The sequence below is a fragment of the Botrytis cinerea genome, chromosome 3 (genome assembly GCF_000143535.2).
Source record: "Botrytis cinerea B05.10 chromosome 3, complete sequence".
Taxonomy (NCBI): Eukaryota; Fungi; Ascomycota; class Leotiomycetes; order Helotiales; family Sclerotiniaceae; genus Botrytis; species Botrytis cinerea.
The window spans coordinates 2,052,539-2,075,632 of record NC_037312.1 but is presented as its reverse complement, the minus strand read 5'-3'; the positions used below and the strand labels follow the sequence as shown (position 1 = coordinate 2,075,632).

Genomic DNA, 23,094 nt, shown 5'->3' with positions numbered 1-23,094 from the left:
TTGTTTGACAAAACATACGACATTGCCGTATTCTAACCACAGAAAGGAGGTACAGTAGTGGCTTCACAAGTATCATATGCAGTCAAACCCCGTAATATATATATCAATTTTCCCAACTTCCAAGATTCTTGAGAATTGGGGGGGACGCCATATTATCGTAAAGTTTGAGTCGTATCCTGACAGTTTTTGGGGGGCAACCAGTAAGGCGGGCCCGAGTGAGGGGTCATCATTGATAGTGAATTTTGGATGGTAAGCTTGCCCACCTTTTCCTATGCACGTTTGATGCATGTGTACAACACCATAACCATTAACAACCCACCACATCATTACTGTTGGCGTGGACGGTATGAATACGGCCATTAGCTCACGGTCTGGCATGTGGCCAGACCGAGCCTTTTCTTTTTTATCGGCTTTCTGGTAAGGATGTCCTAAATCGGCCTGAGTTGTTTATCTACGTAGTGTTTTGCATTTGCTTGACAGGCCTGCCATGCTTTTTGTGTGTGTTATTTAATATAGACAAGTGTATCGCCCGACTTGCTTTACTCCTCTTTCTTTCCTTCTAGAAAACCTTCCCCGGAATTAATATACTCTTGATCACTTCTCTACGAAGAATTTAATCTCATCAAAAAGCTTCACATCTCTCATCCATTTCAACCAATCTCATCACTCGGTCTACGCCGGATTATCATTCGACCCACGTGGAGAAAGCGAAACGTTGTGTATATTATCACAGGTCGATCATTCACTCGCCTCACCCGTACATCAAACGTGACCCAACCAATCACGACCCGCCTCTTTTCCCCGTCAGGTAGAAATTCACCATGTCCACCAAAACTCAATCTCGCGGATCTTCACCCAGCATGTCTTCGCGACCCAAACTCATGAGAGCACACGCCACGGCCCCTTCCCTCGTCACCGGTAACGCTTCGCGTAAGGATCTCGCTACGCTGCATGCTTCTACTAAAGCTGCGTCGATTCTCACGAGGGTGGCGAGCTACTCGGCTCAACAGGATCACATGAATGGAGGGGGCTCGAGGAGAGATAGCGGCAGTGCGTATTCGACGCCTGGAAATCGCAGTCCCCGAAGTCCGGAGAGCGGGAGCGGATTGGCGAGGAGCTGTAAGCAGGAATTGGGAATGAAGGGGTGTTCGGGCGGTTATCAGTGTTAGTATATTCTATCTCTCTCTCTTTTTCCTTTTATCTTTTTCTATGCTGGCGATTGAGATTTCGAGAGAAGACCAATGGCTGATGATAGTGATAGCAGCGGGCTACTTTAGTTTTCCCTCGTTTGAAGATTTCCAAGGATACCAAGAACCGAACGAGAGGATGGAGCGAAAGAGCGTCTCATGAGACACTTTTTTAGAAATCGTTCTGTTTGAATTGGAGGGATGAAAAAAAAAGAGGAGGAAAAATAAAGTACATAGGGGAACGAAAACAATTGTTCTTCATCATCGTCATAGTAATAGGTTCTTGGGCTGGTTCTTGGGACGGACAGGTTTCGATATTCGGATATTCTTTGATACCTTTTTCCGTGCATCACATGGATGGAATGAAAATTTGGACGGACGGACGGGATAAGTGTTCAGGGCGTCCAGAACACGGGACTGGTGGTAATTTAGTAAAAAAGTATGGGTTGGTTCGATTTCATTCGATCACGAATCTGGAGGGTCGTTGTCTCGGCGGATCGGGGCTGAGCTTCTAAGTTCTCGTCTCGGATTTCTGACGGATGAGTGATTGCTGTCGATCGGAATGGTATGGCATGCCATTGAGAATTGGGGATGTGATCCCGCTGGGGTAAACAGTGCTCCGTATATATGGGTTTAACGTTTGATTCGGTGTACATTGGGAATCTGTATTTATGGCTGGCATTCCTTCCTTCCTTACTTTATATACCCTTTCATATATCGTTGGTTTTGGGCGTTGGTATTTATTTAATAGAAATACCTGCTATTTATTTAACAATCTAATCAAATATCTTTCTTATTTATTTAAAAAATGGGTTTCGTGCGTGTTTTCTTTGTTATGAGTAGATTTATTGAAGGGTGGTGTTATAGACAGCAGAGGTCGGAATTGTAAAGAGGACGTAAATGATCGAGGAGAAGAAGAAAACTCACGTCTATTGCCTTGACCTGGTACGCAAGAAACTTGTCATAGTACATTCCAAAGTCGAGCTCCTGTGCCTCATAGCACTTGATTAGAAACAAGATTAACATATTTATATCGCTGCATGGGCTTGAATGCAGAACATCGGCTTAAGCAAGGTTATCTCTAGCACAGGTGTATATTTTTCGCTTCGTCGATAGCTGCGTGAAACCAATAAAATCGTTCATCGCACGTAATCCTTATGGCTTCTCCATGATATTCGGATCAGTGCCACTTGGCCATTACTATTCATTGAATAGCTTACTGAAATTTTGTGATTCTAGTGGTTGTTATATTCCTTCTAGAAAAACCACACACGATCGATTCAATCAGTTCTTCAGGGTGATGATCGAAGCCACGAAGTGTTTTATTTCCAATATAATAAATGTACTGGGCTATATCCTATGCCTAATATACAAATTTTTTGATCCGATTTTCCAATTCTCAGGTGAACCTTTTTTGCGTCTCCCGCCCTGCCTATGTTGAAGGGATTGTTTAGATGCAACCCCAAGACCAAGCGCCGCCACTCCTGTTGAATGCCCTTTTAATTCAAAACTCCCAATGCAAATTTGTACGTCCAATTCTATTTCTTCATTGCTTAGTAAAGCACACGGGTGAGGATACGTGCTGAATATGTTAGTTTTGTACGATTGTATAAATGCGTAGAGGAACTTACAGCTCAAAGCTTCTAAGCTTTCAACAATATCCTTGAGATCGCTAGTTTGTACGTTGCTGATATCAGCCATAAGGTAGGCAACCTAAAATGTATTAGCACACGACTGCAACAGTTTAACCCCCCAAATCTACTTACATCACCCTTGTTATCAGTAATTTGCTTGTCTACATTGTGGTCACCGAGAATTTCGTTAACCTTTCTCAAAACACCAGGAATGTTGTGATGGATGTAGATGACCTATTAAAATCAGTAAAACGATCGTATAGTTACGGGCAATGAACTTACTCTCGCATGGTTGGACTCTTCCAGTGTAAGCGAACGAAGGTTGACCTCTGGTAAGTTTACAGCTCCAAGGGTAACACCCAAGTTCACGTATCTAACAAGAGCGTCACCAACTGAAAGATCATGTTAGCCGACGATAATTCTAATGCTGGAGAAGCACATACCTTCAACACCAATAGCACGTTGTGCCTCCTCGGTACTGCCACCAATGTGAGGGCTGAGAATGATGTTCTTAAGATTACGGAGGTCATCCGCCCAAGTGTTTAACTCGTTTGTAAAGTAAGGTCCATTTCCACCTGGCTCACTTGGGTATACATCCAAAGCTGCACCAGCAATCTTTCCACTCCTGGAGGCTTCAATAAGAGCTGGGATATCAATCACACTACCACGGGAGGCATTGATAAGATAGCTTCCCTCCTTCATTTGATCGAATTGTGCTTTTCCAATAAGATTCTTGGTCTCTGGAAGTTCTGGAACGTGGCATGTGATGAAGTCCGCGGTATTGAGTAATTCGTTTAAAGTAGAAACCTGTCTGGCAGTACCCAAAGCCATGAGGTTGACGACATCGTAGTAGATCACCGACATACCCATGGCTTCAGCAAGAACAGATAGTTGCGAGCCAATGTGACCATAACCAATTATACCTGAGATTTGAGAATCAGCTCCATGTGAAAAGAGAGCAGATGTGGAATTACATACCGAGAGTTTTTCCACGAATTTCCCAGCACTTGTTGCTGACTTTGTTCCATACTCCATTGTGTAATTCATTCGATCGGTCGCCGAGTTGACGGGCAAGGACAATGATTTCCGCAATGACCAATTCTGCTACACTTCTGGAGTTGGCAAAGGGAGAGTTGAAGACAGCGATTCCATGTGCGGCAGCGTAGTCAAGGTCGACTTGGTTTGTGCCAATACAGAAACATCCCACCACAATCAGGTTCTTGGCTTCACGAAGGACTTTCTCGCTGAGCTTGGTTTTCGATCTGATTCCAATAACGTGGACATCTCTATACAATAGTTGTTAGCAAGGCTTACTTCTTTGTTGGCTTCATTCATCATACCGAATCTTTTCGATCAATTCGGCCTCTGGCAAAGAACTCTTCAGTGATTCAACTTGGTATCCTTGTCCGGTAAGAATGTCCTTTCCACTTTGGTTGACATTTTCCAAGAGCAAAATCTTGATGTTCTCTTTGTCAAATGGCTTCAATTGCTTCGCCTGGGCTTGAGCATTTGCTCTCGACATCGAACCTCCATAGCTCGAGGGTGGAGAGTGAAAACTCAATGTAGGGGAACCGCTCAGGTTCATGCTATTGGAAACCATTCTTGAAAGGCCGCTTGCCCCAACGATATCTTGTGGTGTGGTCATTTTGGAAGCAATTGATTGAGAAGGATGAGTGTGAATACAAGTATAAATATGAAAATCTGTGAAGAATGAAGAATATAGAAAACGAATCTTCAAAAGTCTAGGGAATAATCAACAATTTAAGTTTTCTATGTTCATGTATGGATGAGTCAAATCCTAGTGCAGTTGAGGGGCATGACAAGCACAAACTCGCAAAGTATTGCTCTGGTAGATTATCGCGTCATCGGCAAGGCTCGGCGAGGCTCCGGAACAATGAACTGACATGGAGAATTTTCATTATTTGCTTAATTTTCACAAAGTAACAAAGTGCGAGTGGGATTAATACCTGGGTCAAGTCAAGTGATACCGATGCCGGTGCCGGTTACGGTTACCATCTTTTCATATGGACGGTAGAGTGTGCAATGGAAGATGGCACCGCAGTACGAAGAGACCGGCCACCAAGCCATTCAAAATCAAAGAAGCAATTAATAAGAATACCCACGTTGTAGTTCCTTTTAAGATCATCAATGGTACATTCAATATTATACAATTTCCATGGATGATGAATTGGATACTTCTCTATGCTGCTTACCAATTTTTTGATTCAAATATTGATAAATTGGTTTGATATATAATTTCGAAAGGGGAGTACCTTTTGACTGCGCCGGATAGGGTGTACAGTCGGCAAAAGCAGATCACCTGCAAATATTCTCTTCAATGTTCCATATTGAATCAGACCATCAGAACTTTGACTTGGGAGTTAGACAGAATACCTTATTACCTACCTACCTACCTACCTTCCTCCCTGTCTTATAAGCAGGTTCTAATCGATATAGATACCGGGAACTGCGTAGGAATATCTGATCCAGATGAGGATTGCTTACTATGTGAAATCAAAATTGTGTGAGTGAGTGGTATGCCGATTTTTCTGTCTGTATGGAGAGACCCCTTGCCACTGGGAAAAGAAGCCAAACGTTAGAAATCGAGATAGAACAAACATAACACTCTTCGATGTTCCAATGATTCCAAATGAAATTGACCCCCCTCCACCCTCCACCCTCCACCCTCGCCCTCACCTGAAAATGCTTCATTGCATCAAATTTGCAAAAGTTTTCCCATGTATTTTGAATGATTGGGTATGCCGCAGTTCTTAGTACGTTGACCCTTCGGAGCGCTTGGACCACTTGAACTATCCAAAATAACTCGCTTAATTTTCATTTACGCACAGAAATCAAAATTGTTTGAAGACCTCTTCTTGATTTCACCAGACCACCAACGCCCACTCAACAATTCAATCTCAGTCGGCGAAAAGGTAACTAATCGCAATCATGGCTGTCGGAAAGTGAGTAAATCCCTCGCCATCACATCCTATCTCCTCGATTCTGTGCTATTGTAAATCGATGAATCGCAACATACGGATTCAATATGACGGGTTCGCGACAATTGAAGAAAGACGAGGACGAGGGGCAAAGCATCAAGAACTGGAATCTGACAGCACGACAGGAATAAGCGTCTCTCTAAGGGCAAGAAGGGTTTGAAGAAGAAGACCTTGGATCCCTTCACCCGTAAAGATTGGTACCAAATCAAGGTATGTTTAATTTTGAGACAGAAATCTATCCGCCGAGACTGACAATATTTATCACAGGCACCATCTTCATTCCAAATCAGAGAGTACGACAATCCCATTACTTAAACTTTCGAATTCCATCTAATAGTTTCTACAGTGTCGGAAAGACCCTTGTCAACAGAACCACCGGTCTCAAGAACGCCAACGACTCATTGAAGGGAAGAATCGTCGAGGTTTCTTTGGCCGATTTGCAAAAGGATGAGGACCACGCTTTCCGCAAGGTTAAGCTCCGTGTCGATGAGGTTCAAGGAAAGAACTGCTTGACCAACTTCCACGGTCTCGACTTCACATCAGACAAGCTCAGATCTCTTGTCCGCAAGTGGCAATCCTTGATCGAGGCCAACATCACCGTCAAGACCACCGACGACTACCTCCTCCGCCTCTTCGCTATTGCATTCACCAAGCGCAGACCTAACCAGATCAAGAAGACCACATACGCTGCTTCTTCCCAGATCAGAGCCATCCGCAAGAAGATGACCGAGATCATTCAACGTGAGGCCAGCACTTGCACTCTCACTCAACTCACCGCCAAGCTCATCCCAGAGGTTATCGGTCGTGAGATTGAGAAGGCAACCCAAGGCATCTACCCATTACAAAACGTATGTTCAATTGTTCAGAGAAGGTGGAATTTTATATGCTAATTTTACTATAGGTTCACATCAGAAAAGTCAAGCTTTTGAAGGCACCCAAGTTCGACCTTGGTGCTCTTCTTAACCTCCACGGCGAGTCAAACACAGATGAGCAGGGTCAAAAGGTTGAGAGGGAATTCAAGGAGAAGGTGTTGGAGGAAGTATAAATCAAGGATGATGATGTTATGTGGTTTGGGTTTGATGGTGCATGATATGTAGTCAAGTCTGGGCTTTGGGCAATATAGGCGTGACTTTGCATCACATATAGCCTTGGGCTATCATTCAATTCCAAAAATGTCAAAAAAATGCAAAAATACAGTGTCCATGAGGACGATCCACGTGAATGCACTGGTGGCGTTGTTGATCTTGCATCATCAGCCTTGCTTTTAGCGAGTGACGTTGTGATTAACATGACCCCAACACCTTTCCTTCCTTATATGCATACAACTTCCTTTCCTACTTCTAGACCTTCACCCTCACATTCGCATACTATAGCTTTTTGTTTCTCCAGCCACTTCTCAATATTTTCACGATGGCATCCGACGAATCTATACCAACTCTCAAAATTCTCTTGATAGGACCATCGGGAGCTGGTAAATCTGCATGTACGACCCCCGATTTCACCTTGTGCATTTGCTTTATTGCAGTTGAGATAAGAGGCTAGGCTTGTGCTAATAGTGGATTTTTTGTCTAGTGCTCATACGATATTGTGATGATCAATTTGATTCAGAAAGTAGTACTGCTACCATTGGAGTCGATTTTAAGGTTTGTTTCTCTCATTTCTGTTCCTTTTCTTTCTTTTTCATTTGAATGGATGAATGGGGTGGATACGATATCACAACACAGGACAATAGCGCATGTATACTAACACCTCCCTTCCCTCTAGTTGAAAACTCTCTCTGTCCACGGCTCTCCTTACCGGCTTAATCTGCTCGATACAGCAGGTCAAGAACGTTTTCGCACGCTCTCGAATTCTTACTATCGCGGTGCGCATGCGGTATTGTTGGTCTATGATGTTACGAATCGCGAGTCGTTCAATAGTCTGGGTAGATGGATTGATGAGGCGGAGAATAATGCGGTAGATGGATGCGTATTCTGGATTGTGGGAACGAAATGTGATTTGGGCAGTAAAGAGAAGCGGATGGTGAGCGAGGAAGAGGGAAGAAGGCTGGCGGAGGAATGGGGAGATAGAGGGGTGGCAGGATGGGGAGAGTGTAGTAGTAAGACTAGGGAGGGTGTGAAGGGGGTTTTTGAGGGGGTGGTGAGAGAGGTCGTCAAGAGACCGCAGTTGTTAAAGGGAGGGCAGAGGAAGTCGGGTGGTGTAAGTTCTTTGTGCGCTTGCGGTTGTACAGGGGAAGGGCGTGCTAATGTGTTGATTTACAGGTCACGATCGGAGGAACCAACGACAACTCTACATCAGGATGCGCTTGCTAGACATGATCTTGCAACAAGTTGGATCAAGTGGTACTGACATACATTATAAGATATTGGGCACACGGTACGTGGATCGGTGGATACGAAGCATTTGTATACGGAGGCGTTACGTGGGTATTATTCTTTTGGATGGCTTGGACTTATGGCAGATACCCTTTTACATATACACAATAGACTGTACATTTTTACCCTTTCTATTCCTTTGGCTTCAAGAATTCTACGACGGCTAGTTCAACATCAGTCAGCGAAGAATCTCACAATTTTGTCCACGAATGGAAAGACAAACCTTGTCTAAATTCCTCTGGTTTCTCAGAAATCACCCAGTGCCCAGCATCTATATCGGCCAATTCAAATCGGGGGAAGAACTTTCCAATTATAGGAAGTGCTTCATCTGGCACATAGTGGCTTTGAGTTCCGCGAACAAATAAAGTTGGTTTGTTGAAGCGTATCGAATCCGGATCCTTGAACGGAAAGTCACCCAAATTGTCCAAAGCACCTCCGATAATCTTGAGAGGAACTTTGAATTTCTGCGTCTTGTCTTCAGTGCGCACAAGATTTCCGAGGAGAAATTGGCGGATAGGAAGCTCCTTTTCAAAGTCCTGCAAGATTTTATCCGCTTCAGTTTGCTTAGAGACTCCCGCCTCTTCGATTTTCTTCATTCCTTGGATGTATTTTCCGAAGCTGCTGAGGAGTGCCGCATCGATGGGTGCATTGTCCACAGATACTATATCTTCGACCATTTCTGGCGATTCAAGTGCTAGAGCCATGGCAGTCTTTGCTCCCATTGAGTGGCCTATCAGTGTAGGCCCAGCAAGTTTATGCTCATTTATGAATCCAGCTACGTCAGCTGCCATGGCCGTATAATTGTGTTCAGGGTGGTGCGGTGAGTCGCCATGGTTTCGCAGATCCTATTTTCTCTCAATGAACGCTCTTCGAAGTTCTTCGAATGATGTGACTCACAACAGCATAGACAGGCCTTCCTAGATCTCTTGCGAGAGCTCTGGAGTCAAGAATCAGTGAACCGTGACGACGATAAAATGGGTGCGCAAGGAAAGCTCACTTACTAATGCTCCTGTTATTCTTCTTGGATCCGAATAAACCATGCATGAAGACGATGGCTCGCGGAGCATTGGACGAGGGGTTGGCAGGTTCGTGCAAATCAAATGCCAAAGAAACGGTCCTAGATGTAGAGTAATTTCTCCGACATACTCGGAGGAGAGTAGGTGATAGCAAACGAGGAGACATGTTGCACGTAAAATCAGATCCCACTCCTGTATGTGAATTGAGAAAGGAAAGGAAAGAATGCGATACTAGAGATAACAGAAAAATGTTTTGGGCCCAACAGGGGAATTTATACCATTGGCCAGCCTTGCCGTATCTCATGGCCGATAAGTGACCGCTCAGTGACCGATGATCCGCCGCCGTTAACTTTGGCTTCAACACGTTGTTCAATTGTGACTTTGACATTGTGCCGGAGTGTCATTTTGTGTTGTGGTGGAAGAGTGAAATGTTGTCGTTCTCGTGAGTTCCCTGGGGGCAAAGATACCGCCATGCCCTTGGGATATATGTATATCTCATGTACGATACCGAAAACAGTTACTTTATGGCGTTGGAAGCTGCACTTCTCATGTGACAATGTCTCTCTCTGGCGCAACGTTGAAGAAAGTCCGACTTCACTCTGATCAATGTTGCATAAGTTCATGATGATCCAAATTATTAATATTATTCCAGCCGAGAGAAGCGTCAGCCACGTTTATGGTATATTTTATATATTTTATATATTCCATAGGTAATCATGCTTAATAAATGCTAACATAACCAGCCAACTCATCAGCCTGGCTTCTAATATCTACTATCCACCCAGCAACTTTTGCTCGTACTTCGTATATACCTGGGTAGGAGTCAAGGCCATAAATGGTAACAGCCTCGCTTTCATTTAAAACCAAATCACAATAGGTAAGCAAGCAAGCAAACGACCGACAAATCATTCAAACCAACCAACCTCACTTGTTACTCTCATCTTCTTTCCTTCGTAGCCTTTCTTGTCTTTAATTCACCATCTGCCCTGCTTCAAATTCATACCGTCATTTAATATTCTTCCGTTTCATATTTCCTGCGGCCGATTAAAGTTGCCGTGTGTAAAACAACTTCTCCGACCCTTGTTCATACATTCGTTCATATACACTTTCGACGTGAACAGTACCGCTCTTTGTAATTCTTTCATCGTCCAATAACACTCCAACCAACCGTATGGCCCAGGTCAAAATGCCAGAGGTACAAGAAATGCTTTGTCCCTTCTGTGGGTTCAAAACGGAAAGCGAATATCAAATAATGGTTTGTTCACAAAATATCACTTTGGGTCAAAAAGGGAATCCCGTTGGCTAACGAAAAAAAAGCTACATTTGGAAACGCTACATGCTGAAGGACAATCGCCATTTGTAGCAAAAGATAGTGCAAGTGTTGTCGCGATGGTAAATCAAGATGATGTTAACTATGCCGATTGTCCGATTGATGGATGTGGAGAAATGGTATTATTTGATGAGCTTGATAGCCATATCGAGATGCATGGAGAAGAGGATGGAAACATGGATCTAGATACTCCCGCGTCGGGGCCTTCTAGACAAGAAGTCAAGAATGGTGTTGGTAAAGATGCTAGTTTTGGTACGAAACTCTCACACGCACTTCGGGACGTCGATGCTGGGCATGATTACGAAACCCGAGAGCCACCGCCAGCGCAATCTGGGACGAAAGCATGGAGAGATATCTTGAAAATGCCTGATATCACTCTGAAATCGCAGTCCAAACCTCCTCCTGCCAAGGGTACACGTCAGTTAGGTGTAGGTTCTGACTTTTTCATATGTTAATTGTCACATGATATTGACTTCATTCATGAACAGAAAGCAGAGCTTGGCCCCCATGCGCATGAGAAGCAAATGCCGTCATGGCTCGTGAAGCTGCTCCAAGCAGATGGTCAGTATAAGACGATCAACAGAATTAACGCAGATGGTCAATTGAGGAGGGTCAAATATTGTCCAAATCAAGCAGACGGTATCATTCCAGTACTATCCCAGCTTCTGGACCAAGATCGCTCAGTAAGCTATGCTTACCTGTGTGATCCGGCTGTTCTTCACGTTTCAAAACTTATGAGAGAGGGTATGATGTTCATTTTCCTACCGAGTTTCTCCTTTTAACCATATATCTAGGGGGCTTCTGTGGCTACAGAAACATTCAAATGATGTGTTCGTATATTGTTAAATCCCAATTCCCTGGTCATAAGGTCCTTGGTGACGTTGTTCCAACAATTTTTGATATTCAAGAATATATTGAGAGCGCCTGGGACCAAGGAATAAACTCTCAAGGTCGAATAGAAACTGGTGGAATTCGTGGAACAAGGAAGTACATTGGAACTCCTGACGTGAGTGGCCTTCCCTGCTTCTCCTTTGTTATACCAAGCTATCATGTCAATCAACTAATATGAAAAAATCAATAACAGGCTCAAGCGATGTTTTGCTCTCTTGGTATCCAGTACGCCTTTTAAGACTCTTGAATTTTTACATTGAACTGACAAAACTTTTTAGATGTGATACTGCGGCTATGAAGACAAGAAAGGATAGAGGAGATCCTCCGGCAGTCAATCTTTTGTATTCAAAGATCGAGTCTTACTTTTTTGATGGTACTCTCGATTATAACTGCAAAGTTCGTGAAACTACTCTGCCTCCCATATACTTTCAACATCCAGGTAAATCCTCATCCTCTCGCTTCTACATGCCTATCTAAATGTTACGTTCTAGGTCACTCAATGACAATCATTGGATTCGAGAAACTAACTGACGGCACGAAAAATCTTCTCGTTTTCGATCCGATGTTCCATGATTCATCAAAAGTCGTCAAACTTGTTGGCGGACCTGTTCATAGCAAACACCCCGGTGATTTATTGAAAGCTTATAGACGCGGAAACAAGTATCTGAAGAGGTACAATGAATTCGAGCTTCTTAAGTATGCAGCCCTCTTCAGCTCCAGTCAATGTAAATCTGAAACTAACACCGTGGTAGACTAGCTCCACAGCCGCAGAGCAAGCTGAATTGATGCTACCTAGTGTAATTTTATGGGCCAAGTCTCTTAATGGCTAATCCAACTGGCTGGTTGGCGAGCATAGGATGGAGTTTGGGTGTATGAGGAAGGATATACCGATTTTCTAGCATGGTATCAACGGCGAAACTCACAAGGGAGACCGGCGCAATTGATAATAGATGTGTCATTACAACCGCGAATGGCTCATAAAAAATTATTTTGCGCGTACAATAGCAAATCTGAAACTGAAGCTTTGAGATGCAAAATATTGAAAAAGAAAAAAAAAAGTCTAATGAGTTGTTAATAGTGTCCACGATTTGTTTGCATAATCATTGCTGGACTTTGAATTCTGAAAATACCGTTGTTGTTTATTCACTCAGGAAACATTGTCCAAAATTGGGAAGGCTTTACGGGACCTAAGAAAAAGAAAGACTAGATGGAAGCAGTTTAATAGCGTAGAGCATATATTGCGGTCAACCCCAAGGCGCCCGGTGTATGAATATTAAAAATTTGGAGATTTCTCACCAGCTCCAATGTCACAATCGCCAGAATCTAATGGACAATGCAAGCAAGTATGTGTATTCTGTTCTAACGCGTGTGGAACAATCCTTTCTCAATTTCCAAGTGTGACTTCTAAAAGTGCGATGTGATCTTTAAAATGATATGATGTGTACAATAATACAAAAGCGAAGATAGGTAGGTAACTAGCATTCTTCGCCATCATACCTTTCTTTCCATAAGACCCACTGATTCATGGTTCCAACTTACGGTGCACCTCTTGCGAATGAATCTCTCTGTAATAGATTAAAAATGAGATCTTGTTCTTTTCCATTGATGCATCCTCCCATATAAAATTACATGCCGATATCTCCCCGTGCCGAATAGAGGGGCCTAAAAACTTCATATATTTGATTGCTCGACAAAACATCGAACACTCTGTTACCAGCCGTCCCTCTTTCCTTTTATTCCCTTCATTGTACTCTGAATTTGAAAATACCCTCCTCCTTCCATTGATGCTTCCAAAATTACATTGAAGTGAGAAACGCCAAATTGATACAGCCAAAGCCAAAGCCAAAAGCTACCCACGCCAATCCCTAAGTGCGAGTCACTTCCTATGATCTCGCAATGTAATATCAAGAAGGCAGATTTATCTCCACCCTCGCAACTATGACCCCAACGCTAAAAGAACAAAATAATAATGTAACCACGTACCGAGAAAACCGATGTGGCATCAACGACGATGCGCATAAGGATCTCCTATCGGCTCTCGGTCTCTGTATCGATCTCTCCCACGATCATGATTGGGACTACGACTTCGACTATCCCGAGGTTCTCGGGAACCTCGATTGTCGTAGTCATGTCTAGTTCCATTACTATGTCGTGGACGATCATCTCGACGATCATCTCGTGGTGGGCGGTCATCTCTTGGTGGTCGGTCATCTCTTGGTCGTCTGTTCGTGTTATAACTTGGAATATACGTATCGATATTGCCACCACCGCCTCCAGCTCTACTGCGAGGAAGAGGCGCGTGATCACGATCACGATGACCGCGACCATCTAGATCTTGAGATCTGGATCGATGACCATGTGAATCTGATCTTCCACCATCATAAGCGAAATCAGTGGGCGGCGGTGGTCGCGGTGGCAAACCTCGATCATCTCTTCTCCAAGCTGGTTTGCGGTCATCATATTGCTGATGCGGTGGGCCACTATTTCTATAACCACCGTGCGTAGGAGGAGGGGGAGGGTAGCGGCCGTTTTGGTGACTTCGATTACTGGAATAGTTATCATATCCTTGCCCGCTTCCATTTCGGTCCCACTGATCCGGTCCCATGCCTACATCGCCTCCTTTGGGAGGTGGTGGGGCCTGTTTTTGGCCCCGATGCTGCTTTGAATCGAATTCATGTGATGATTCTAGAATTGGTATGTCGTGCGGATCTAGCGGTAAAGGAGAGTTTTTGAAGTATGGATGCTTCAATGCATCGATCGCGTTGGTGCGCTTCTTCCAGTCGAGTTTAAGCAATTCCTGCAATAAAGAGATAGCACCTGAGCCTTGTTCTCGAAATTTCTGTGCTAACGTCGAAGGGCGTGGTGGGCTGAAGTTGAGTCCCTGAGCTTTGGGTAACAACCTCCATCCAGGCATATTCTCCTCGTTGGGGGTACCACACAAATCGAAAATAAGTTTAAGCTGCTGCTCCTCGCTCTCACCCTGGAGGATTGGTTTTCCAAGGAACATTTCGCCAAAGACACAACTGAGGATCATTAGTTAAATCTTCGAAATCAAGATATTGAACATACCCGACTCCCCAAATATCAATTGCTGGGGTATAATTTTGCAGTTCCAAAAAAAGTTCCGGAGGACGGTACCATCTTGTAACTACCACAACAGTATAATGCGCTTTTGCTTCTCCATTCCCCTTTCCCGCAACTGGCACAGGCTCATTATAGTGTCGCGCCAAACCAAAATCGGCAATTTGAAGTATACCTTTATTATTGATCAGGATGTTCGCAGCTTTGATATCTCGGTGAAGAATGTTGTTGTTGTGAATGAATTCCATCCCCTTGAGTAGCTGCAGCATATAACACTTGATCTGTGGTTCCGTAAAATGAATATTTGGGTTCTTCAAAAGGCCTGATAAATCGTGGTCGAAATAGGGAGTGACCATGTACATAATGGCCTTCTTCTTCTTGTCGGTGTTCTTCTGTGGGTGCTCGACAGCCATCTCCTCCAGACTCAAAACATTTTCATGCGAAAGGAGCTTGAGGGTTTTGATTTCGCGAAGAGCTGTAATTGGAAATCCATCCTTCTCGTTGATCATCAGGATCTTTTTCAGAGCAACAACCATGCCAGTTTTCTTGGATTTGGCTTTGTGTACTTCTCCGAATGTACCCTCTCCAATCTTGCCCATGACCTCATAATCTGAAATTCTGGAGCAGCCGCGAAATGAGCTTTGCGCTCGAGTATGTTGGCGTGCATGCTCTGGAGTATAGATGCCATTGGTAGCTTGCGGCGCTGGTCGTGATGGGGTCGCCATTCTGGCGAGAAACTAAGATGGAGAGAGGGAACCTTGTTGTGTGCGCGTAGATTATCGAGTATGCGGTCCTGCAGTTGTGGATTTCGAAAGTTTCCTTCGTAAAGAAATGACGTCTGTCTTGAATGGTGTTCGATGAGAGGGTAGATAGTTAAAACTGAAGCTTCGATTTCAGGGCTCGTGTTGCGAGATTAAGATTGATCTTAACAGCATTGTCGCCTTCCCCGGTACAATAGGAAGCAGAAAACAGTAGGGAAGAGGTTGGTTTTGTTGAAGAAAATTTAAAGTACAGTACACAATAGAAAAAGTGAATTAAATACAAAGGTTCAAGGTTATCGGGCAAGTACCCAGCTTTCTGTGTAATTGCCTTAAATCTAGGGCCATTACATTTAGCTCCCGGGCCGGATTTCAAAGTTGTGTATGAACGACTGGGACTCAATCTGCATATTGAACCCTCACTTCTGAAAGCAAGACACGCCAACAACTATCGTAAGTCGTCTGTACGCCTGCTATTAACTGCATGGAACTTATTCTCTGCTACGTTCGTATCTGTTACTAAACGCTTAATAGTATAATGGCACAACCACCTCCAGGACCTGGAGGACTCTACAGAGCTCCTCCTATATACAGATTCGCTGGTACAGCATTGGGAGCAAGCATGTGGTTCTTCGTATGTATTCTCATTTAACCGTCTCACTATTGCCATGCTAATTCGTATACAGTTGATGTACCGCGCGAAGAAAGATGGTACGGCCACTCTTTGAATCTAGTCAAAACAGCACAGAAACTGACACAATTTAGGTCCCGCATTGTTGGGCTGGAAGCATCCTTGGGATCATTGAACGTTAGGATGAGAAAGTGATGCAGGGGCAGCCAGGATGTATCCATATGCTGCCAGGACATAGACAATTAAGAGATACCGTCCAAAGCAGACTCTGGAATCACAATACGGATAGTGGGCCGAGAACTGTACATATGGAAGGAAATATATCATTGGGCATTGGAGTTAAAATTAAGTCAATTATACGTGGTCTATTGGTTCTACAGTGTCTATGTTATTAGGAAGAACTGGGCTTCTCAAACAAATAGTGGGATACACCCCATGTATCTCCACCTTCATAAGCAAACAATTCTGCGCACTTTATTTGAGTTAGCAAAGGATATTCGAAGAAACAGAGGAAATCAACTTACTGCCAGGTAAAAGATTTGCCAACGGTAGTACCACATTGCGGTATCCTTCTCGCCGTATGTTTCTGTTAGGTGAGGCCAAATCTCCTGCTTGCTTGCTACCATCTTCGATAGCCAATCCTACAATTTTTATCAGTATAGAAGACCAAAGTTTGAACTGAATGGTGGACTCACTTCGCAAGTCTTTGCGTAATGCTGGCCATTCACCCACCATTGCCTCTCGAGTTTGAGGTCTTTCTGGAAGAATAACAACAAGTCCGCTGAGGGCATAGTACCTCCAGACTACAACACGCGAATCAGTAACTGTCTTTGAAGGAACCATTTCGAAGTAAAATTAGAGCTCAAGAGTGCATCAGAAATGAGAGGCGATGGAGTGAGATTGCATCGCACTCCCAGATTCCAAAGTGTAATTCCAAGTATAGAGAACTAATTCTACTCACGAAAAAGTGTGTGCTCATCCATCCCTCCTCAAAGTCGTAAGGTGTAGTCTTGTGAGCAAAAATATGAACAAATAATTTCCCTCCTGGCTTCAAGGCTCTTCCAACCTTTGACATGAGTAGTTCATAGTTCTTCATGTGTTCAAAGAGCTTCGTCTAATTAGCCATTGCCTCGAACGGATTTTTGCACGTGGCTTACTTCAATGGATACAACTCGATCGAAACTCTCTTTTTCAAACTCATAATCGACGACATTGCCAGTGATGACTGTCAAATTATTGAGCCCCTTCTCCTTGGCTTTCTCATCAATGTATAGCTTCTGGGTTCTCGAGTTCGAGAACGCTGTGATCTTAGAATTTGGGAGAACTTCCGCAAAGTACAATGCTCCTGAACCCCAACCACACCTGAAATGCATTAGCACATGCCATTCTCCTTTGTAGACCTTGTGCCTAGAACTCAGAAAGACTCACCCAAGATCCAAGATGCTCATCCCATCTTTTAATTCCGCCTTCTTCACATAAGTCTCCAACATTTCCACTTCCGCCTGACCCAATGTTTCACTTCCCTTAGGATACAAACAACAACTATACTTCATTCTCGGCCCCAAACAAGCAGCAAGAACACCAGTTCCAACCTCATAATGCTGTTCATTGGCAGCAGCCGTCTCAATAGCAATGGGACGGCTTCGAAGAAGCTCTACATACTTCATTTTACGCTCGTAGGCCTCTTCTAATGAAGTACTCTTAATCAACTCGATTCGCTCACGCAATTGGCGACGAATGCCGAGCCGGATTACAGCATTTGGGAGATATCCTCCATCGAGGATCCAGTCTGGGAGAATGTTAGCTGCCACTGTCATGCAGGATCTGAAGTAAGATGACGTAGATTGGATTTACCATAGTTCATGATTAGCAGTTTAAAGATTTCAAAAGTTGAAGAACCAAAAGATAGTTCCCGTGAATGTTTCTGGGAATTGAGGGAACTAAAATACAATTATTTCTGGGAGCTCGGGATCTCTGTGTTTAGGAATGTTCATCAAAGCGCGGGTGGGTGCGCGGAAGAGTCCCCAGTTAATATCATCATCTAAATTCTACTCCGGTACCCGTAGCTCCCGTTAGCTTTCATGCTAGGACTCGTCCGTGAGCTAACTTTTCGACCTTCCTATGTACACGATTACGTTTTCAACGATCGAGCATCGCTTAATAATTTGATTGAAAGCAATTGTCTAAACAGATTCAAGGTATTTCAAGTAGACTCAACGGAAGTCTAGGGTCTCATGCCAGGCTGCTGTAAGATTCTTATGAACCATCTATTTCCCAGCTTGTGTACAAATATAATTACATTGTGTATCGTTGTTTGTTCATTCACCGCAACCATTATTGCATTGAACTTAAGCGCATCTCCTCCAACACCAACTTGTATATCTTCCTCTGCTTAGGCTTCCGGCTGATCGACGTCTTCAAAATACCCAAATATTTTCCGAGTTTCGGTAGCAGGTAATTTTCAGATGTCCATGCCAGAGAAATGTATCCGACTCCTAGAAACAGGATGAAGACCTCGAAGTCCCAGCTCATTTCGGTTAGTTGCATGAAATTCGCCAACCATTGTGAAGGATCGAAGAGCATATACAATGAGAACAGTAATGCTACGACAATCGTGACGACAAAAGGCACTAAAGAACAATCAGTCGTTAAGAAGAAAGAAGAAAGATTTGCAAACACTTACGGTTATGTGCCATGGATTGACGGAAAGGCTTCCCCACACTGAGGACGATTCCAGAAAGAATGTATTCGAAGCAAGACACCAAAAACAGCGTAGTATTTTCGGAGTTTTCAATGTTGGATTCATCCTTGTTGAGATGGGGAGGAATGAACCAAGGCTGTTGTCGCACTGCTTGGAATGCAATGGCCTGAATGAGGATGCAAATTGTGATTTGACCTAAGAGTGGCGTCAAGACTTTTCTTGATACAAGATTGGCTGTGGGGCGTTTCTGGCACAGAGTAGGAAAGGGTCCAGTCCATCCCATGAAGATGGCAATAGGCAAAATTAGTATTAAATCAATGAAGAGAAATTGAAAGTCCCCGAGGTTTGATGCAGATGCGTATAGGAAGCTCACAGATGTGAACTGGATGGCCGAGTACAGACTCATGTATTTAAAACAGCTGAAGCTGGTCACTAGAGCTGCTCTGCCCTCACGTATAACTTCAGGAACGCAAGTAATGTCGAATACTCGGCTGGTGAATGGCGCAGCGACGGAGGCTTCTGCTTCAGACAACGAGATGCCAACATCTGCGGCCTTCAAAGCACCACAATCGTTCGCGCCATCGCCACAAAATCCGCAGCAGTAATCAATGCTCTGTAATTTCTCCACTAGCTCATGCTTCTCGTCGGGCGACATCCGCGCAAACACTTGACCACAGACTAACATTCTCTGTAGAACGACTGGAGGCGCAAAATCAACAACCCAGCGGAAGACATCTCCGCTCACGGCTAAAGAGTAATTCCTTAAATTAGATATATCGTAAGGCAACGACGCATCGCCTTCCACGGGCGGAGGAAGTGGAGTTAAAGTTTGATTGTCGAGTTTATAAATGCCATTGTCAATGCTCTCCCATGACAATCGAGCTTTGGGATCTAGAGAGTTCCCTTCTGCGAAATGGGGTACAAAACAATGAGCGGTCTTGTCGATGAGATTGCATTCTCGGGCGACACTGATGGCTGTCAAGATATTGTCGCCCGTGCACATAACCTTCCTGATACCAGCTTCAGTCAATTCGTCCAACACACCAGCTGTGCTCGGCTTGAGTTTGTTCTCAAAAATAATGAACCCAATGAAGTTCAATTCCGATTCGGTGTCTTCGCGGCTCATCTTCTGCATCTTCACCCAGTTAAGCTTCTTAATATGTTTCGTGGCGCAAGCAATGACACGAAAGCCTCTATGGGTATAATAAGCAAGAAGATCCTCGTAATCACTGGGGAAGCTTTCTGCTTTACAGATATCTTTCATGCATTCAGGGGCACCCTTCACATAGATGTCACACCCTTGGGATCCAAAGTTCCGGGCGATTACACTGGCTCGGCGAAGTTGGGAGACAAATTCGAAGGATTTGAGAACGCCAAGTTCAATAGGAGAGTTAGTGGCGTTGTTTTGATCATCCAAATCGTATTCCATGCCTGCCGGGGGTCGTGCAATTGAAGGTGATAATCCTCCCGAATCCTCATCATCGGCATCGCCGGAATTGTGCTGGCCTTCCTCAAAAGACCAACCAGTGAAGTCAAACATTTTCAGATCCAGTGGGTCGCCCATCAGTTCATCATCGACAACTCGAAGTGAATGACATGTTGCCATTGTGTAGAGTATGGCTTTATGGATGTTGTAATCAACTGTCGGGTCACGTTCGTAAGCCGCCCCAGGTAACAAGGACGTTGCGTCAGTGAGAATATCACTGAATCTGTTTGCAGGCTGGTGTACAGCTCTAATACCAAGCACATCTAGGCCATCCTCAGTCAATGTACCAGTTTTGTCGAAACATACGATGTCGAGCTTTCCACCGACATTCACTCTTTGAGGACTGATACAAAATATCTGTTTTTTTCTAAGGCGCCCCAGGGCGAAATTGGTTCCAATGGTAAGGGTTGCAGGCAAAGCTGGTGGGACTACGATTGTTATCAGATCCAGAGCTCTGACAACAATCAAGTGCCATGCCAAATTCAAGTGGACAAAGTTTATGAATGATGCAACAAATCCTAGCATTGCAATACCGCCCATGACAGATATGTACCGGAACGAATCTCTGTAGAACTTGAATCCTGAAGGTTTTGGGAAGAGCATGGACCGAACCAATGCGCCTTTTGTGGTATTGAAGCCTGTCCTGACAGCCATAGCAAGCCCAACTGCCTCACCATCGTTATCATCGTGAGGACGGCGTGCCCTGATGATTTTAGTTCCACAGAACAGGAAATTTTTCGCGAGCTCCGGTGCTACAGATGAAGCAGATAGGTTGAGAAGCCGCAAAGATTCATCAGTAGCAGGAACTTTAGAGACAGGAACGGACTCGCCTAAAACAAGTCAGAGTTTGTCACCATGAGATTTGTAGACCTTACCAGTGAGCATGCTTTCGTTAACAATGCAATCGCCAGCCAATAATAGACTATCACAGGGAAACTGCCCTAAGGCAGGATCTGTGACCTCGTAAATATCTCCAGGAACGAGTTCACTCGATGGAACATAACGCCCTAAAAAAGTTAGCTTGTGTTTGTCGGAAAAGAAAAATCGCGTGACTTACAGAAGGAATTGCGCAGTACACGAACGTCACATTCGAACTTTGAAATTTCTCTTAATCGCTTCATTGTCTTTGGTTTAATTGTTAGTGTGTATAACACGATCTGTCGGGTATGTACTCACGGATTTAGTCTCTAGAAGTGTAGTAGTAATGCTCACAGCAGATATGACGAAAATACACGCAGCGTAGTAATAGTACTGATCCATTGACCATAAAATAAGACTGGCAACTTGGAAAACATAGAACGGATGGAATGCCTAAGCGATTTAGTAGGGATTTCTTCTAGGCGGAGAGGATTATAAAGTACCTCATCTACAAGAAGTTGAGGAACAGTCTTCTGTTTAATATCGATCATATTATTTCCGAAAACTAGTTCTCTATTTTCCTTTTCCTCTCCACTGATTCCAGAACGGATGGATTTTACGTCAGTCCATGCCGGATCCTTCCAGCCTGTGAATTTTTAGTTAGCGCAGTTCAATTATGACAAGTTCGCGCTGGCTACAAAATAGACCACGAATTTCAATATTTTGGACTGTATTCCAAGAACAAGGAAGCCTTGAGCCTTGAATGTTTTTGGAAAGCTGAGTGCCCGAGGTATCGAATTTGTTTCCAATACCAATACACTAGAATCTGAATCTAGGACAAACAATAGGTTCTCGTTCATTAAAAGTCTTCAAATTGAGGGTGCCGTGGTTCCTTGTGGACTGTTGAAGCCCATAGGGGAGTCAGATAGGAATGAAACTCACTATTGCAAAGGATGAATCTATCCTTTAAAGGATTGAACGAGAACCGCATATAACGATAGTCAAGAATACGTAAGTTGTCCAAAATTGGGTCGTCGTCATAATCATAAGACATGTATTTCTTTTCTGACAGTCCGAAGACTGTAGAAAGAGAGCGCCCGTATTCCTTTGATTCAACATCTTGAACAACAAATTCTCCCCATTGGTTCTACGCACATAGATCAAGTCAGCACGCGTGTTGTTACAATTTAAGGGGGCACACAGAGTCGCTTGAAAAGAATATTGGAATTTCGAGTATACGATAATTACTGACTTCAATGACAACCCAAGCACATTCTCTCAGCGGTGATGGAGTACCAATGACCCGAACTTGCCAGCGCGGCAACCATCGTAGCAATAGATAACCAAGACCAAAGGAAAGTATACAGATGGCCAAGTATAGCGCAAATCCAAAAGTACTTGTTCGAAAACCAGCGACCACTATAGTCAGGTCCTCTGTGATGATGTATATTTTTTGATTCGTTCGATGACCCTGTCCAAGATTACTCCCATCTGTTCTAGCACTATCACTGCGCAATAATCGATCATGCACGGAATTTCTGGATTCTATGGTCGATGTCCTTCTCATGGCCAGCCCGGCAGCTTCTAGGTCCGAATCTTCCTCTTGAAATTGAATGTCGTCTTCGTCATCTATTATAGCGCTGTCGTCTTCGTCCTCGGTGCTCCGTAAAAGCTCATCGTCCTCGTTCTCTTGATAATAGGTGAAACTCGCAGTAGAATCTGCTCGTGACCGTCGATGTGCGAAGGATGCAATGCTAGAGGGAACTGATTCCGAAACAGCACCCGAAAACATCTCATCGTGTGCCATCTCAACATCATCCATGAAACTTGTAGTGGACACATTGGAATCTCTTCTGTAAGGCCCATGGCGACTTGTTCCTCTATGGTTTGCGATCGAGCTACTTCGCCGCGGCCGGTGGCCTGCAGCAGCAGAACCATTGGATTCTGCCATATTAAATTGACGAAAAATTAAAGCCTTTGAGCTGATAACCAAATAATTATGAAGGTGAAATACACATTATCGGTGAATGGCCAAAATGTTGGCGGCCAACCTAGAGACTTAGAAAAGTTATAATTTCGTAGCGCGGCGCGATTCAACAAGCAGCACTCGGAAAGTCTCACTCTAATCTACCCAGTAATCACTAGTC

The 23,094-nt window shown here is 44.0% G+C and overlaps 10 protein-coding genes across 11 annotated transcripts; 5 read left to right on the top strand and 5 right to left on the bottom strand.

Annotated features, from left to right (window-relative positions):
* Nucleotides 1-354: 354 nt before the first annotated feature.
* BCIN_03g06190 (hypothetical protein) lies at nucleotides 355-1,991 on the top strand. The gene is made up of 2 exons (XM_024692053.1): nucleotides 355-1,119; nucleotides 1,262-1,991. Exons 1-2 carry the CDS (start codon nucleotides 822-824, stop codon nucleotides 1,348-1,350), a joined length of 387 nt encoding a protein of 128 aa, XP_024547826.1. The 5' UTR covers nucleotides 355-821; the 3' UTR covers nucleotides 1,351-1,991.
* A 494-nt stretch (nucleotides 1,992-2,485) lies between these two features.
* Nucleotides 2,486-4,738, bottom strand: BCIN_03g06180 (hypothetical protein). Its single transcript, XM_001555340.2, has 7 exons — nucleotides 4,162-4,738; nucleotides 3,800-4,107; nucleotides 3,265-3,744; nucleotides 3,104-3,213; nucleotides 2,954-3,055; nucleotides 2,819-2,900; nucleotides 2,486-2,769 (listed from the first exon to the last, which is right to left on the bottom strand). The coding sequence occupies exons 1-7, from the start codon at nucleotides 4,464-4,466 to the stop codon at nucleotides 2,741-2,743; spliced, it is 1,416 nt and encodes a 471-aa protein (XP_001555390.1). The 5' UTR covers nucleotides 4,467-4,738; the 3' UTR covers nucleotides 2,486-2,740.
* A 947-nt stretch (nucleotides 4,739-5,685) lies between these two features.
* Nucleotides 5,686-7,023, top strand: BCIN_03g06170 (hypothetical protein). The gene is made up of 5 exons (XM_001555339.2): nucleotides 5,686-5,784; nucleotides 5,946-6,030; nucleotides 6,088-6,113; nucleotides 6,167-6,668; nucleotides 6,722-7,023. Exons 1-5 carry the CDS (start codon nucleotides 5,771-5,773, stop codon nucleotides 6,863-6,865), a joined length of 771 nt encoding a protein of 256 aa, XP_001555389.1. The 5' UTR covers nucleotides 5,686-5,770; the 3' UTR covers nucleotides 6,866-7,023.
* Nucleotides 7,024-7,137: 114 nt separating this feature from the next.
* Nucleotides 7,138-8,241, top strand: Bcypt7. The gene is made up of 4 exons (XM_024692052.1): nucleotides 7,138-7,303; nucleotides 7,393-7,463; nucleotides 7,585-8,019; nucleotides 8,082-8,241. The coding sequence occupies exons 1-4, from the start codon at nucleotides 7,231-7,233 to the stop codon at nucleotides 8,130-8,132; spliced, it is 630 nt and encodes a 209-aa protein (XP_024547825.1). The 5' UTR covers nucleotides 7,138-7,230; the 3' UTR covers nucleotides 8,133-8,241.
* Nucleotides 8,242-8,243: 2 nt separating this feature from the next.
* On the bottom strand, nucleotides 8,244-9,832 carry BCIN_03g06150 (hypothetical protein). Of its 2 annotated transcripts, none has more exons than XM_024692050.1 (4): nucleotides 9,193-9,832; nucleotides 9,093-9,132; nucleotides 8,419-9,040; nucleotides 8,244-8,358 (listed from the first exon to the last, which is right to left on the bottom strand). In XM_024692050.1, the coding sequence occupies exons 1-4, from the start codon at nucleotides 9,375-9,377 to the stop codon at nucleotides 8,327-8,329; spliced, it is 879 nt and encodes a 292-aa protein (XP_024547824.1). In that variant the 5' UTR covers nucleotides 9,378-9,832; the 3' UTR covers nucleotides 8,244-8,326. The 2 variants fall into 2 exon arrangements, with proteins under 2 accessions (XP_024547824.1, XP_024547823.1); XM_024692051.1 differs by having other exon boundaries at nucleotides 8,327-8,358; nucleotides 9,197-9,832.
* Nucleotides 9,833-9,862: 30 nt separating this feature from the next.
* On the top strand, nucleotides 9,863-12,466 carry BCIN_03g06140 (hypothetical protein). Its single transcript, XM_024692049.1, has 9 exons — nucleotides 9,863-9,890; nucleotides 9,955-10,466; nucleotides 10,529-10,969; nucleotides 11,030-11,285; nucleotides 11,336-11,547; nucleotides 11,626-11,657; nucleotides 11,711-11,871; nucleotides 11,924-12,128; nucleotides 12,185-12,466. Exons 2-9 carry the CDS (start codon nucleotides 10,383-10,385, stop codon nucleotides 12,216-12,218), a joined length of 1,425 nt encoding a protein of 474 aa, XP_024547822.1. The 5' UTR covers nucleotides 9,863-9,890; nucleotides 9,955-10,382; the 3' UTR covers nucleotides 12,219-12,466.
* A 310-nt stretch (nucleotides 12,467-12,776) lies between these two features.
* On the bottom strand, nucleotides 12,777-15,483 carry Bcsgv1. Its single transcript, XM_001555335.2, has 2 exons — nucleotides 14,502-15,483; nucleotides 12,777-14,455 (listed from the first exon to the last, which is right to left on the bottom strand). The coding sequence occupies exons 1-2, from the start codon at nucleotides 15,236-15,238 to the stop codon at nucleotides 13,435-13,437; spliced, it is 1,758 nt and encodes a 585-aa protein (XP_001555385.1). The 5' UTR covers nucleotides 15,239-15,483; the 3' UTR covers nucleotides 12,777-13,434.
* Nucleotides 15,484-15,638: 155 nt separating this feature from the next.
* On the top strand, nucleotides 15,639-16,235 carry BCIN_03g06120 (hypothetical protein). Its single transcript, XM_024692048.1, has 4 exons — nucleotides 15,639-15,724; nucleotides 15,806-15,905; nucleotides 15,958-15,982; nucleotides 16,037-16,235. Exons 2-4 carry the CDS (start codon nucleotides 15,810-15,812, stop codon nucleotides 16,075-16,077), a joined length of 162 nt encoding a protein of 53 aa, XP_024547821.1. The 5' UTR covers nucleotides 15,639-15,724; nucleotides 15,806-15,809; the 3' UTR covers nucleotides 16,078-16,235.
* Nucleotide 16,236: 1 nt separating this feature from the next.
* BCIN_03g06110 (hypothetical protein) lies at nucleotides 16,237-17,875 on the bottom strand. The gene is made up of 7 exons (XM_024692047.1): nucleotides 17,757-17,875; nucleotides 17,331-17,691; nucleotides 17,060-17,264; nucleotides 16,864-17,010; nucleotides 16,598-16,705; nucleotides 16,427-16,543; nucleotides 16,237-16,374 (listed from the first exon to the last, which is right to left on the bottom strand). The coding sequence occupies exons 1-7, from the start codon at nucleotides 17,764-17,766 to the stop codon at nucleotides 16,294-16,296; spliced, it is 1,029 nt and encodes a 342-aa protein (XP_024547820.1). The 5' UTR covers nucleotides 17,767-17,875; the 3' UTR covers nucleotides 16,237-16,293.
* Nucleotides 17,876-17,907: 32 nt separating this feature from the next.
* On the bottom strand, nucleotides 17,908-23,042 carry BCIN_03g06100 (hypothetical protein). Its single transcript, XM_024692046.1, has 8 exons — nucleotides 22,200-23,042; nucleotides 21,890-22,094; nucleotides 21,451-21,593; nucleotides 21,266-21,400; nucleotides 21,147-21,213; nucleotides 20,965-21,096; nucleotides 18,586-20,919; nucleotides 17,908-18,532 (listed from the first exon to the last, which is right to left on the bottom strand). Exons 1-8 carry the CDS (start codon nucleotides 22,896-22,898, stop codon nucleotides 18,237-18,239), a joined length of 4,011 nt encoding a protein of 1,336 aa, XP_024547819.1. The 5' UTR covers nucleotides 22,899-23,042; the 3' UTR covers nucleotides 17,908-18,236.
* Between the last annotated feature and the right edge of the window lie 52 nt (nucleotides 23,043-23,094).

Excerpts from the sequence above, each read along its gene's own strand:
- BCIN_03g06110 (XM_024692047.1), bottom strand. Across the intron at positions 17,265-17,330 it reads ATGAGCATCTTGGATCTTGG|GTGTGGTTGGGGTTCAGGAG; the intron begins GTGAGTCTTTCT and ends AATGCATTTCAG. Across the intron at positions 16,375-16,426 it reads GGCAAATCTTTTACCTGGCA|TGCGCAGAATTGTTTGCTTA; the intron begins GTAAGTTGATTT and ends ACTCAAATAAAG.
- BCIN_03g06180 (XM_001555340.2), bottom strand. The coding sequence starts at position 4,466 with ATGACCACACCACAAGATATCGTTGGGGCAAGCGGCCTTTCAAGAATG. Across the intron at positions 3,745-3,799 it reads AATTCGTGGAAAAACTCTCG|GTATAATTGGTTATGGTCAC; the intron begins GTATGTAATTCC and ends CTCAAATCTCAG. Across the intron at positions 3,214-3,264 it reads ACGTGCTATTGGTGTTGAAG|TTGGTGACGCTCTTGTTAGA; the intron begins GTATGTGCTTCT and ends ATGATCTTTCAG.
- BCIN_03g06150 (XM_024692050.1), bottom strand. The coding sequence starts at position 9,377 with ATGTCTCCTCGTTTGCTATCACCTACTCTCCTCCGAGTATGTCGGAGA. Across the intron at positions 9,133-9,192 it reads AATAACAGGAGCATTAGTAA|AGCTCTCGCAAGAGATCTAG; the intron begins GTGAGCTTTCCT and ends TCTTGACTCCAG. Across the intron at positions 8,359-8,418 it reads ACCAGAGGAATTTAGACAAG|CCGTCGTAGAATTCTTGAAG; the intron begins GTTTGTCTTTCC and ends ATGTTGAACTAG.
- BCIN_03g06170 (XM_001555339.2), top strand. Across the intron at positions 6,031-6,087 it reads AAGATTGGTACCAAATCAAG|GCACCATCTTCATTCCAAAT; the intron begins GTATGTTTAATT and ends TATTTATCACAG. Across the intron at positions 6,114-6,166 it reads TCTTCATTCCAAATCAGAGA|TGTCGGAAAGACCCTTGTCA; the intron begins GTACGACAATCC and ends TAGTTTCTACAG.
- BCIN_03g06190 (XM_024692053.1), top strand. The coding sequence starts at position 822 with ATGTCCACCAAAACTCAATCTCGCGGATCTTCACCCAGCATGTCTTCG. Across the intron at positions 1,120-1,261 it reads GAGCGGATTGGCGAGGAGCT|CAGCGGGCTACTTTAGTTTT; the intron begins GTAAGCAGGAAT and ends TGATAGTGATAG.
- BCIN_03g06140 (XM_024692049.1), top strand. The coding sequence starts at position 10,383 with ATGGCCCAGGTCAAAATGCCAGAGGTACAAGAAATGCTTTGTCCCTTC. Across the intron at positions 10,970-11,029 it reads AGGGTACACGTCAGTTAGGT|AAAGCAGAGCTTGGCCCCCA; the intron begins GTAGGTTCTGAC and ends ATTCATGAACAG. Across the intron at positions 12,129-12,184 it reads AATGAATTCGAGCTTCTTAA|ACTAGCTCCACAGCCGCAGA; the intron begins GTATGCAGCCCT and ends ACACCGTGGTAG.
- BCIN_03g06100 (XM_024692046.1), bottom strand. The coding sequence starts at position 22,898 with ATGGCAGAATCCAATGGTTCTGCTGCTGCAGGCCACCGGCCGCGGCGA. Across the intron at positions 21,097-21,146 it reads TGTACTGCGCAATTCCTTCT|GGCGTTATGTTCCATCGAGT; the intron begins GTAAGTCACGCG and ends TAACTTTTTTAG. Across the intron at positions 18,533-18,585 it reads TCAATCCATGGCACATAACC|TGCCTTTTGTCGTCACGATT; the intron begins GTAAGTGTTTGC and ends ATTGTTCTTTAG.
- Bcypt7 (XM_024692052.1), top strand. The coding sequence starts at position 7,231 with ATGGCATCCGACGAATCTATACCAACTCTCAAAATTCTCTTGATAGGA. Across the intron at positions 7,464-7,584 it reads CCATTGGAGTCGATTTTAAG|TTGAAAACTCTCTCTGTCCA; the intron begins GTTTGTTTCTCT and ends CCTTCCCTCTAG. Across the intron at positions 8,020-8,081 it reads GGCAGAGGAAGTCGGGTGGT|GTCACGATCGGAGGAACCAA; the intron begins GTAAGTTCTTTG and ends GTTGATTTACAG.
- BCIN_03g06120 (XM_024692048.1), top strand. The coding sequence starts at position 15,810 with ATGGCACAACCACCTCCAGGACCTGGAGGACTCTACAGAGCTCCTCCT. Across the intron at positions 15,906-15,957 it reads GAGCAAGCATGTGGTTCTTC|TTGATGTACCGCGCGAAGAA; the intron begins GTATGTATTCTC and ends ATTCGTATACAG. Across the intron at positions 15,983-16,036 it reads GTACCGCGCGAAGAAAGATG|GTCCCGCATTGTTGGGCTGG; the intron begins GTACGGCCACTC and ends GACACAATTTAG.
- Bcsgv1 (XM_001555335.2), bottom strand. The coding sequence starts at position 15,238 with ATGGCGACCCCATCACGACCAGCGCCGCAAGCTACCAATGGCATCTAT. Across the intron at positions 14,456-14,501 it reads ATTGATATTTGGGGAGTCGG|TTGTGTCTTTGGCGAAATGT; the intron begins GTATGTTCAATA and ends AATGATCCTCAG.